General features: G+C 36.6%; 1 protein-coding gene across 1 annotated transcript in view; it reads left to right on the top strand.

Moving 5' to 3' along the window:
• LOC116492896 (contactin-3-like) overlaps positions 1-13,570 on the top strand; it is a 96,936-nt gene that overhangs the window by 48,808 nt on the left and 34,558 nt on the right. Inside the window, exons 3-5 of the mRNA XM_032193887.1 lie at positions 657-752; positions 11,939-12,142; positions 12,474-12,576. Coding sequence (XP_032049778.1) covers positions 657-752; positions 11,939-12,142; positions 12,474-12,576 — 403 coding nt within the window. The remainder of the gene's footprint in view (positions 1-656; positions 753-11,938; positions 12,143-12,473; positions 12,577-13,570) is intronic.

Here is a 13,570-nt window from a genome sequence, read left to right as displayed (position 1 = left end):
AGTGAAAGTTAATTTAAAGTTATAACAAATCCCGCTGCTCTACAATTTTGCATTTATGCATAGCCAGCAGCAATTGTTTCCCCTCTTATACAGCTTAAAATGATCCCAGGAGACCCGAAACCAGGCCGGGCGCCAGGTCAGGATGCTGAGGAGCAAGGCACTCACCTTAGCCATGCTGCAAGGGATGAGCCTGATAATGCTGCCCGTGGGGAGGTGGTTGAGTTTTTTTTCTGTTTAAAGACATGCATCCTTCTTCCCTATAGCTGCATTATTAGCATTAACATACAGTTGGTTAAGGAGCTCAGTAGGATTGTGATGCTATTTTCATCAGAGCCTTCATTTCAGAAGAAACAGTGGCTTAAAGACCCGTTTTTATGACTCCTTTTTAGTTAGCATAATTAGGGTGGCGTAAGCCTAGCGTAAGAACAAAGTTACCCATAGGATCTTTTCATTATGTTCTTGTAAATTATTTCACTTCAGTCCCAATTCTGTCATCCTCACTTGTGCAGAACAGCCATTTCTTCTGCTGTGCGCTGCTGAAATCGCTGAACCTCTTGGCATCCTGAGACTCGATACCAAGAGCTAGAGAACATGAAACCCTGTGCACTTTGCCTTTCTGTCTCCTAACATCCAGCTCATCTTTTTTTCAAAAACAGATCCTGAGAGCTCCCGGACGAAGATGAGGAGCGCGGTGTCGGTGCGAGAGGGGCAGGGAGTTGTGCTGCTCTGTGGCACGCCGCCTCGCGCAGGAGGTAAGGGGCACCCGCGGCTTTCTGCTTCCACCGGGGCCGGTTGTCGGGATGGGGAAATGTCTGTGTGTCACTGCAGAAACCTGGCAGGAAGGTCCATTAGGGAAAGCGAGAGCGAAACCTGCTTTCCTGAAGTAAATGCAAAGAGAAAGAAAACAAACCCAAAGCTAGTGGAGAAGAAATGGGAGGGCAGCACCCAGGAGAATTTACTTTTATCTTGAACTGCCTTTCTGTCCCTGGCAATTACTGTGCATTTAACATGTCCGATCTTTATGATATTTCCAGTAATTAACTGAGTCTTTTCTGGAGTTAAATTCTACCCAATTTCACAATTGCCAAGCCTCAGTGAATCTAGTTTTCTCTATGGCCGGACAGTTGCAAAGATTCTGTTCTTGTCTGTTGTTATTCTAGTCTATGCATGTTTTCTTGAAACTAAGGCATTTTGTAGCGTAATTCAGTGATGCTGATATAATTAAAACATTGCCGTCTCGAGGGGAAGAGAAAGCCAGTTATATGGATTCTTTGGGAACCAGAAGTTGCAAGGACGTTTTATCATTTATCTGTCTTCATTTTTCAACTAATTATTATTGAGCCTCCTGTAATATTTGGAAATAACTATTCTTGTTTGGTTTTTGTTGCTGTTTGGTTTGGTTTTTATTGATAAAGAGTCTCATTATTGAAGTTCTGTGACATTAAACATTAGACTTGATTGCAAAGACCTGGTAATATAAGCTAAACACTGTGAATACAATAATACAGGTATTGTGGCCTCTTAAATTTGGCAGAGCAGACACAGCCATAAAGTGGCAATTTTACAACTGTCTGAGCTTGCAGAATTTTTCTCTTTCCAAACCGATATGTACTCTTAAATCATCTTTATAGCGTTACCACAGCTTTGTCTTTTAGCTGCTGAGAAAATGGGTCATTCTCCTCTCTATCTGTAAGAATTAGAATGATTAAATTTTGCTTCTATGTGCAGTCCAGAGCCTGAATCACCCCAACCATTCCCACACTCGCGTGCCATGCATTTGTGCACAGAGGTGGCCGCATAACTAACTACAGCTCTGCACTATGAACTTTTGAGGTGTTAAAGAGGAGGCAATGTAAAACATGCTCACGTTGCTCAGAGCTGAGGTTTAAATCAACAGGTGGGAGAGGTGAGGATTCCCTTCACAGTCAGCAGATGGGATTTGATTGACACCCCCACACTAACGGTGTTATTCATGTGCAAAAAAGAGCTCTGTGAATTATCAAGTAGAATTGAGAATCCTCAGATTTTTGTGTGAATTGAAGCATTAACCAGTGAAGTCTGTTATTTTTAAGAATGAGTTTGTTATTTTTAAGAATGAGTTAATAATCTGTCTGGGATAGTTTAGAGAGAGTTGACCTGAGCTATTTGGGGTTCTGATGGTTGTTCAGCCCTTTCCACATCTGTAGGCCGATCGCTATTATTATTTGATTCTGTATTTGTTGGACTGAGCTATCAAGTAAGTGTACAAATTCTATGCAATACTAATTCTGAAAACCTTCTCAAATACCTAGTTTTCTCTCTCCCTTTAGCCTCCAAAATATTGTTCTTGTATATTTTGCTGCTTTGCACAATTTCTAAGCTCTTGTTAGCTTGCTGGGGATTTGCACTTAGGTTTAAGAAGCTTTTGAGAAGAGATTTGATTAAATTATGATTATTCCTCTATATACAATATTCCAGTTAAAAATATAAACCAATGTTCATCACAGAAGAAATAGCAGTTTGCAGTATGGAAAAATGAAATTGTTTCCCTTCTGCAGTTTGGCATATTTTTTGGCTTATCTTAGCTACAAATACTGATGCAAGTAATAAGAATATCCATTTCAATGGGGAGCAAATTACTCATGCAATTGGCAATACTTTTGTCCATGAGGGTATGGACATCTACCATTTCAACCAACAGTGAAATTCCATTTAACTTGCTGTTAGTGAAAAGGGTGTTCGATGCTTCCAGCTGAGTGCACCAATCCATTTTTTCGTTCTGTGCTTAAATGTAAGCTGCATTACAAACCACTCCAATATTTTCTTAAGAGTTAATGCATTTTCCCTTTTTATCATTCCTTGTTTTAGCAGTCTTGTTTGAGATTTACTGAATGGGAGATGGAATGAATGACTGACTTTGTGAAGATGTTCCCTATCTTTATGGTGTTTTTTTGTTTTTGTGTTATAGCTCTAACTGAATGGAGATGTCTGTGTGACTCAATGATTGCTATTGGTTTGGGATTTTTAAGTAAAACTGAAGTAAAAAGTTTTAATAATTTAAGTGCATTTTTTTCTTATCTTTGTGTTAAGTTGTATTCTAATTGAACAGTGATTTTTGGATAATTAAGGCGCTCATTGGTCATTGTTCTGCAGATACATGACAATATTTCTGTATATAATTTTAATTCTGTCAGAGGTAACCTGTTAAAAGACATTTTTTTTCACAAGTTATGACCCACACATATTTGAAAGGTAATATGACATCTAAAATTGATTTATGTAGGTCTATTGCTGTCTTTTTCAATTGTTATAATCATTAAACTGTATACAGCTGTTTTGACTTTCTAACGTGCAACTGGTATGGCTTTGATGGTTTTCAAGGAGTGCTGATGTAGCAAACATCTCAACATATCTAGTATTAAATTTTGTATAATAATGTGCAGCAGGTTTAAAAAAAAATCATGAAATGCTGATTTTTTCCATTCTGCCAAGAACTGAAAAGGCTAGACATATGGAGATCTAAAAATGATTTTTCTCTACTATTGATTTTGTTCCAAAATCAGTATCTAAGGACTGACAAAGCCCTGAGTAAAGGAAATCTGGAAGTTCCTTTAGGGTATTACCTACTAATGCTACTCTGTGTGTGTCTTGATTATCATGTAGTTTTCTCTTCAGGCATTATGATTTCTATTATCTTAATATTATGTTTTCTATTAGTTTAATACAGTCCATTTTACTAATTTAACAGTGAATTTGGATTTCAGAAGATGTTATTAATTTGAGGTTTTCTATATTATTTGGAGAAAGCAGTGTTGCATAGTGTTCTTAATGTTGTCTGGGTTGATTTCAGAACTACTTTATACACAGAGAAAATTATGATAAAGGTAGAGGTAAAGATTTTTCTGATGGTTATTCACACTTTTCAAGGCATTCGGACTTGCCTGAAGAGCAAGGAGTAAGTTCTGTGTTGGTGGATACAATATGAGATGTGAACATAACCCACAAGAACTTAAGTAAATGGCAAGAATGTTGTGGAGCCAACAAGCTGTTGCCTACAGCTCTGGGAGGAAATTCCACTTGCTTTGTATTCATGATTAGCTGTGTGTGACGTGTATTCCTATTTCCTCCAATATGGCAAATATATTTCTACATAAATACAGAAGAAAAAATGTTCTCCATCTTAATATCATGCTCCAACAAATGAAGACTTAATTGATAAATGAGGCCATATTTGAATGATAGTGATCAATCTAGCTCACAGCTTATTATTTTAAAGCTGTGACATGCTGGTTTGAAACAATATTAGATTACTGAAAAATAGATCCCAATTTATTGCTCACTGCATGGTATGACAAATCATTCAGTGAATAATGTCATGTCTGTTGCAAATTAGTATTTAGACTTGCAAATTTTTTGCTCATGTCTCTGTACTGCCATTTGGAGACCTGCAAGTTCCAGCAAGACCATGCTTCATGAATAACATAGCATGGAAAGTATCTCAAACGCCAGAAATATTTTGAGGCTTTGGCTATTTATTTGTTTTCCACAACTCTTGAATCACAATGTGTGATTTTTTCAAGGAGCTGTGTATTGAATTAATTTTGCAGGCTTTGTAAACATTTCATACCTTTAAAACAAAGCAACACCAAGCTGAGAGAACTCCAGAATAGTTTTTCTCCTGCCCATCTGTGTGTTTTCAGTAGGTGCAAAGCAGCCTGTCTTTGCACATCTACTTTTGCTTTTGTTGCAGATTGTGGATGACACTCATCTGGGCATGAACAATAAATCATCCTTGCAGTAGGCACATTATGAGGTTTTTGCTCAAAAATGCATTCTAAGGAGAATAGCAAGTTGAATATTGTAAAAGCAGTGGCCTTAAAAATTGTTCCACAGCATTCTCAAGCCGTTCTCAGTCTGCCAAGGAGATATGGTGTTTTTATTAAAAATATATGTTTTGCAATAGCCCTTCTGGTGTCGTCATCAGCAGCAGCACAAATTCCAGCTGACAGTTTGAAATCAAATGATACCTGAGAGACACTTATATTTGTCCATACGAGAGACAATAATACATGTTCACAGCTGGAGTTTACAATGATTTCTCTCTGTCAAAGCCTTATTCTCATCACCAGTAACAAACCAATGCTACAGAGAGACGCTTTCTCTGTGTTCTGCACTTTATCTAATCCAGTCTTCCTAATGCACCTTTTCTGTTGATATGCCTGTGTTCCAGGCTGAAGTAAAATTGACTGAAATTAGTATATCCTTATTTATGTATTTGTGCAACATGTGCAGCTACTATATGCTATGTGCTTTTAAGCTAGTGTGAAAGTCTATAACCAGTCTAAGAAACCTGTAGCAGCAGATGCATGTTTCCAGTTTGGGAAAGGGCAAACTAGACAAGCCAAGTACCACTCCAGATTGTTTACAGAACTCTTTATTAACTCCATGTTAAAATGCATATGCACAAATGGGTTTGTGCCTCTTCTCTTCCAAAATTGTTTTTATCCCTAGGTTGTTTCTTTGGATTTTTCTATCACTTTTATCTTCTCTACTAAAATATTTTAATTTTTCCTTTAGAAATAGGATAATTGATTAGAATGTGGCAGGAGGGAGAGGCTGCAATCCCAGCACACACTCAGAGCTGATCACGGCATTGTTAACAAGAGTACAGAAAGTAATTGTTTTTCACAAGGGTTTCCCAAGTAACTTCTCCTAAATGAGTTTTTCCAAAGAAATTTGAACTCATACATGTAGAAGTTTGCCACTAATTACTACTACCACTATAAGCATTAGAATATTTCTTTGAAAATTTACACTTGTGTATTTTCCTTAGTTTATGTCACTAGTATTTAACATTCAGAATAAATCAGATGTGTTATATTTGAACAACAAGCTAAACTGTCATCTTTTTATCCTCAATTATTATACGCAAGAAGCAATTTAAAATACTTTCAACTGTTGAGAAGGCACAACAGAGCTGTTAGAAAATGCTCTGAGCGATTGCATATAAAGTTCTAGGGATGTGATTAAAAGAATAATTTGTCATTTGAAATGGATATGGCTAATGGGTATATGCTTAAATATTGCTTCCTAATGCAGTTTCCTACTTTTGTGCATACGTCCGGAGTATGAACAATTTGATCAGAGCCAGTACATTTTGAATGACATTGCTAGTCTGAAACAATTAGTTTAGAAATGTGATAAAGAGAAACTAATCCATCATCCCTCACAGCTACAGGGCAAAAGAAATTGGGATTTTATTCAGCACTGGAACCCAAATGCAGAAAAGCACTTTGTTAGACTTTTCCATTAGTGTCTGGATTTCCTTCAGAGCACCAAGCAACATTTAACCTGCCAGTTAAGGAGCATTTCTGTATTACAAGGTCACGTTCGGTTTGAAACTTAGCACTAGCTAATGGTCAAATCACACGTGTGACAGGAGAGGGCAAGGACGAGGGCACAAAAAAGGCAGTAGGCAAGGCCATATTGCTGAGCTGCTTTTCCAGTGGTTACACTGTTTGGAACTGTACTTAACGTGAGTTTTTCTTTTGTGTTAATAAGGAAAGAATGCTGCCAGTCTTGAATATCTGTGTTTCCCAAGGATGAGCTTAGAAATGTCTACATTTCAGTTACAGTTGTGTGCTTTGCATTTGGTGTTGCTTTGAAAGTCTTTAGGAAAAATGTTGAGTACAGAGAAGGACAGACCTTTCTTTATGGACTGTTTTACGGTGCTGGAGCTTAGTCACTGGTGGCAGCCATGCTGAGGTAACCACCTGGATTGTCTGATCACCACTACATCAGCCTATAGCTGTGGCATAGTAGATACAGTTCCCAGTGTAACTACATTCAGGGAACTACATTTTTTTTTCCTCTTTTTTTTTTTTTTGTTTTTTTTTTTTGTTTTTTTTTTTTTTGTTTTAACATCATGCTAGCTCATTTCAGAATCAAAAAAGCAGACTGTTACCATATTCCATTTAAAAATGAAAATTAGGTGCTAGCTGAAATTGCAAGGATCCCACTTCAAGCTGAAACATTTCAATATTCTTATTAAATGTGTAGATTGAAATTGCAAGACATTACATAGGTCTCTGGCACTGCTCTCATTGTTGTGGGTTATTCCATACACAGAAGTTGCATGCCTAATTACCTGCACAGCATGCTGAAAATTGATCTTTTATATTTTATCTACAAAATAATTCACCTTTTATGCCAGAAAGATTAATGGTATACATTAGTTTCAAATCAGAGTATTTCCCATTATACTCTGGAATAAAATGAGTTTCTGAGGATACGTTCTTCACTTTTGTAGTTGGACTCAGATTCCCATCATACAATTTACATTTTATATAAACAAAAAATACCTTTAAGCAAAAGAAGAAAGTTATTCTAAAAGTTTTTGGGGTAATTTCAGCAGCTCTTGTACTCCCAACTTTTTTCATCTAGTATGGTGACAGAACTCTTTTAACCAGATACTCATTGACTCAGGCAATGCCAGAGGTAGTCTCTATGTGTTGGATGTATTGCAGAAATACAGTTTTCTTCATTCTAGTGAGCAAAATACTTAGGCAAATTATATCTACTTTAAGAAATGAGAGGTAGTTATGAGAAGTTTGAAGCCAGCATATACAAGACAAAGCGCATGATGGCGCCGGGGCCTCCAGAAGTACAGCGGCCTAACCTCGCAGTAGTGCAGTCCTCTCAGGATTAAGCTGCAGCAAGGTGGTTTTCTTCAAGAAAAAGAGCATCTTTAGGGGATTCCGTGCATGTTTACCTCATGCAGATTTAACTCCCTACCTTTAATTAATTAATGTCCCATTGGCAGGGTGTTCCCCACACAGGGCCATGCTGGCAGATGGACACTGCGGCCTATAGCCGCGAGGTGCCGCATTGTTCACGCTTTCAGCTGAGGCTGGGCCAAATGACAAACTAATTGGTTTTGTTCATAATTACGTAATCTGTCATTATCCTCTCAAAATCAGAGTTGCTTTCCCATTACTTTTAATTTTAACTCTGAGGTAGATAATTTCAAAATACTTGGGTTTTCTTCCAGATTTCCATGTCTTTAATTGCAGTTGGTATCATTACTAAATTTTCTCTGATTACTCCCTTACAAACAGTTTTTTGAAGGCATATGCAATCCTGTGGTTTAGGCAGAATTGTAATTGAAGAGAAAATAGCAAGATACTTCAGCTTCCTATTATGTCTCTAGTACAGAATATTTTAAAATCTAAATTGTAGGACTTCATGAAATAATACGGATTTCAGGCTTAATGAGGGCCATGAAACTTCTTTTGTTAAAAATGAAAACAACCAAAAAAAAAAAGAAAAAACCAACAGCAACAAAAAAACAGAACCCCTAAATGTTGTTGAGTCAGCTCAGTGCACTCCAAAATCGAATACATCCATTTCTTTTCAGGATTACTTATGGATACATCAGCTTCTGTAACCAAAATGTAATCAATTTTGAAAATAAGAACTTTCAATCAGTTTCAGAACAATATTATTCACATCATTTACTTCTGGCTGTCTTAGAAATCTCATTTAAGGTGTGAATTAGGGAACTAGCTGATGCGTATTAAATAGGTGTAAAGGAGTGGCGGTCCAGAAGAAAAGGATTAAGAGACGGTGGGGGAATGATAAGTAGAGAAGACCTTCAGACCTTAGGCTTTAGTGTATCAAACCAGCTTTATGAATGATCCTGCTCCTTTGTTGCAGGTCTATCTCCACTGCTGTTTTCTAGCTTTTGCTGTGCTGACTTTCTGAATTCATTTATAAATTCCCCAAACCTGTATTGACTCTAACATTCTGTTCATTAAAAATAAAGTAATTCCAGCTCCATTCAGTGGTTCCCCACTGATATGAAGGTCTGTCTTAAAAAGGAAATGTGCAATATAATTAAAAGTAATTTTTCTTCAAAAGCATTTAGATGTACTTAAGACCTAGTTTTGAACCCAGTTAAAAGCTACTAAATGTGTGGGGCTTTCCTCCCCTCTATGTCCCTTTAGCAACATTACATTTTTCTTACATAGGAAGTTTTCTCAAAGCTCGCAGATGGCAGGAAATGGCCATGGCAGACCACAACAGTTGTGGTGATTTAATTGTAGAATCTTATAAAATTTCAGTTTAAAAATGACAGGCAATTTTATGAGTTTTTTTAATTGAACATTTAAGTGCACAAAGGGCCTAGAACAGTATGAGCATGTTGTGGCTGGTAAACTGCACAGTAAATAATAATCAAATAATACTAAATAAAGAGTAGAAGCCAACCATGATGTAGTAAACAAATAAAAATTGAGTAATAACTGTAATTTCCAATACCTTATCCATGTATGGTCTCCAAATAAGGAAAAAATGTGTTGGAAAGCAAAGGCTTAGATCTCTGAGGAAGCCCAGGAGAGACGTATTATTTTCATTTATAACAGAAAATCAACTGAAAATTTGTAATTGACAGAAAGGGAGTGAATTTATATCCCTTGAGGTGCTGTAAGATCAGCAACAAGCAAGGGGTGTAAACATAATAAATCACAGAACAAGTTGTTTAATATGAATTTTGGGGGGAAAATCAGAATACAATCTTGTAAAGTACAGCAAATATAGAATGAGATAGTGGCTGTGGGGCACTGGTAACGAAATGCTCTGTGTTTAAGAGAGTCAATGAAAATGTATGCTGAATGGGAAATTAGTTTTCCAAGAGTGTTTATTCATAGGCTGTCGAAGGATCTGATTAAACTGAAATACACTTTGCGTGGTTTTCATAATCATAATGACTGATTTCAGTGAATTTACTATTAGCCCAGTATAAAGATAATTAAATCAAGCTGCTTTTTGTCCTGCTTGGTGTACAGACATGTCCATCCCCGTTGAGTGTTAAGAATAATGTCTTGTTTGTTTTTGTTTGTTTTGTTTTGTTTTGTTTTAGAATGAAATAAGATATTGAGTTGAAGGAAAATAAGTAGCTCAATAAATACCAGAACTAATACTGCGACTTCCCAAACTTTAGAGTGTGTTATAAAGATGAAAATGTAGATCTTTCTTTCATTTTTTTCCTACTGTTCCTGAATTGATACCTACTTTATGCTTTCCCCCGTTCTTATGATCGCTCTCATCCCCGTACAGATCTCATAAAATGTAGTAATTTTCTAGTCTTTAGCAAGACCATACATATGTTGTGGTCCCATTCAAACTCTGTAGGTGTCCTCTCTGTCATCTTTTTTATTTATGCATTTATTTATTCACTATTCGTAGTGGTTGTGATAGAGTATTGAACCTAAGCCAGAGCCTTGCACCACCAATGGCCCTCCCATCACTACTTACTCAAGCCCTCTCTGTTCAACATCAAAACATTGACGCCTTGTTGTAAGATGGGAGAACAGTTATATAGGGTATTTTTTTTTTGTTGGCTGTGTCTTCCTTATGAGACTGTTGTGGCATATCTCAGAAGTCTTACTGAAGTCAAGCTCTGTCGCAAGGTTTTGCTTCCTACTGCACTAACTACTCTGTCTTTTTGTAACAAATCCATGTTGACTTCCTTGGGATAAATTAATTCAACTTCTCCTGTTACCTAGGAATAAACTTTTTGGCTCTGTTTCATTGGAGGAGACATGCTGCACAACTAGGATAGTTGACTGTTTCCAACAGTAAAAATTTCCCAGTATAACAAAAGTTCAACTCTTGAGAATATTCCTGAGAATGTTAATTGTTCACACACACGTTGTTCCTGCAAAATTATGGTAATGGAAAGAGTTTAAATATTGATTGAAGAAAATTAAATGCAATTATAATAAGCCATTTCATTTGATGCCCTTTTTGCATTAACCAGTCCATAAATATTTTAATAATTTAATTTGTTGAGTGTTTTTTATCTGCACTATCTTACCTTTTGTTAAATTATTCTGTTGGCTTAGTGCTTTCCTGGCTGCATGTTCATACTCGGCTGTGGGGGTTATGAAAATGCCAACCCTTCCTTTGGTGACTGCATCCAAATGTATGCACTTTCAAATTAAACCTGTGCAAAAAAAAAGAATGATCTCCATTTTGTAGGGGCAGTGCAAATGCTACAAGATATTTTAGCGCCAAGGCAGGTCAATCAAACTATAATCGTTTCTAATTAGCACTTGCAGAAGCTCTAATCTTTTTATAAACTTTCAGCTGAGTGGCACTTGGGTGAAAAATTATTTCTTGCCTGGAAAACCATTAAAAATTAATTTCCTTTCATTCTGTAGGATATGAATGAAAGAGGCACATGGCTTCTCACATGCCAATTAGAATTGGATACACAGCTCAGAGTGCTGTTCAGAGGGAAAAAAAATTAAATGTAGTTTTTGCCAAATCTTGTGATTTGTCTTTTGAAGTTTAGTTTTCCTTTAAAATGCCTGTAAAGTACTCCAGTGAGGGCCAGTTTGCCATTTCATGCAAAGATCTAATTTTTGTGTGAAAAACACAGTTTTGCTGTGTGCTGAGCTCCTCTAGGTGTTTTTACTTCTTTTGACATTCCTTTCAGCTGCATATACTCCTGTGCCATTTCTGTTAAGTATCTAGCTGGGCTGCTAAGTAGATACTGAATGATATTTCCATTTTAACAAAGTCTGGTCTCATTTTTTGCTGTCTACTCCTCTTCCCGTCATATTAAGTCTTAAGAGAGTAGATCAAAAAATATTATTTTGTAAAAGATTTTGAATTCCTTTCACATTTTTCTTCTACTGGAAGAGGTATGGTTTCATTGAAAAAGTGGTTTGTTTTAACTTCTTGGGGTTTCACTTGTTTCTGATATGTTTTTAGTTGTGTTTTTTTTTTTTTTTTATCACTGGTTCTCTGGTCTTGTTTAATACATAATGCAATATTTCTATGATAATTGTATAAGATACAATAAATAAAAAAAGCTCTCTGAAGAATAAAAAAAAATGTGGAAAACCCTACCAAACATCGTTACCATCTTTACTTATTTTTTATAACCAATTAGAATTGTCATTTGCTTGGATCTTCAATGAGTATCCATCATTTGTACAAGAGGACAGTCGGCGATTTGTGTCTCAGGAGACCGGTCACCTCTACATAGCCAAAGTGGAGCCGTCAGACGTGGGAAATTACACCTGTGTCGTAACCAGCACGGTGACAAACAGCCACGTTCTTGGGTCACCTACTCCTCTAGTGCTGCGCACCGATGGTATGACTTCCCTTTTACCTGCGGCTAAACACCCCTTCTTTCATTATGTTCCATACAGCTAGTTGCCAGTGATTTATTTTTTTTATCTTCTGGTGTAATTTTTCATGCATTCTCAGAATATTGGTTGCTTATAAGAAGATAAACTATATTTGCTGTGTTTTCCTCTTCCTCTCCTACCTCTGACTGATTTCATTGGAAGGTCCCTGAGCTCGAATTTCTAAATGGAGTGTGGTAGGAATAAACTGAATTTTGAATGTAATGTTATGCAGCACTAAAGAGAGAAAGGTAGCTTCAGAAATGAAATATGACCTTTTCCAATTGTCTTGTATAGGTGTAATGGGAGAATATGAACCCAAAATAGAAGTTCAGTTTCCTGAGACACTTCCTGCAGCTAAAGGCTCGACTGTGAAGCTAGAATGCTTTGCACTAGGAAAGTAAGTTCTCATCTTCACCTATACTGCAAAGCTGAAGCATGTTAGCGTTCATTGGCGCTACACCTGTGGACATCCGGCAGTCTGTCGATAGTTTTTTCTAAAGATCTTGCTTTGACCATCACAGTTACTGCCTTGGAATAAGAGGGGAAAGAGCTTTGGAGTCATTCTAGTTGTTTAGAATTAAAATGTGCATGTTGGCAACACAGAAATTTACATTTCATTTCAAATTCTCTTGAATGAGATCAATGCAGTTTTGCAGATGTCCTTTGACGTAGCTCCACTTTCTCAGGGTAAAGGAATTGTTGTTGAAGTCAGTGAGAATTTTCACTGAATTTTACTGTTAAATATACTTGATGCTTTCGTAATATTGTTCTCCCTTTATAGCTGAAATAAAGATTAAAATACATTCCTCTTCTCAATAACATTTCACACACAATTGATATCTTTTTTGTTTCATAAATGATCTGAGAATGCATTTATGTTTCTGTAAATGTATTTACTAACCACTCTGCAGTTTATTTGTAGACAGTTTGTCAAGCACTCATAATTTTAAACTCCAGAACGGTAACTTAATCGTATGCTTTTGCTTCTGTTCCCCAGCTACATGAGGGAAAGTTTTGAAATCAGAAAATGAAAGGGTCTTCTAGGATGGGAATTGCAGAAGACTTGCCTTGATTCCCCTTCCATGGAGGGCACTGGTGTAAATCTCTCCTGTCTTCAGGGGAGGCCAGTGCTGATTTAAAGGAAATTTTAGTTGCTTTTAGACAGTAAAGCAGATATTCGTGAAAAATGTGATGCTACAAATAATAGGATAAGGAACAGAACAGCATATGCAAATCAGTTACCATGCTGTCTGACCATCTGTCATGTACAGTATTAATACTACTTTTAACACAAGCTTTTGTCACTTCTGGGGTGTATTACATATTAGTTTAAGTGCCTAATTTTGACAGTCAAGTATGTGAAGCAAAGTTGTTTACTTAAGTCCCATTAT

Source organism: Aythya fuligula, chromosome 10 (assembly GCF_009819795.1).
Source record: "Aythya fuligula isolate bAytFul2 chromosome 10, bAytFul2.pri, whole genome shotgun sequence".
NCBI classification, from domain to species: domain Eukaryota; kingdom Metazoa; phylum Chordata; class Aves; order Anseriformes; family Anatidae; genus Aythya; species Aythya fuligula.
Note: the sequence above shows the minus strand (reverse complement) of the source record. Positions and strands in the feature narration are given on the sequence as shown.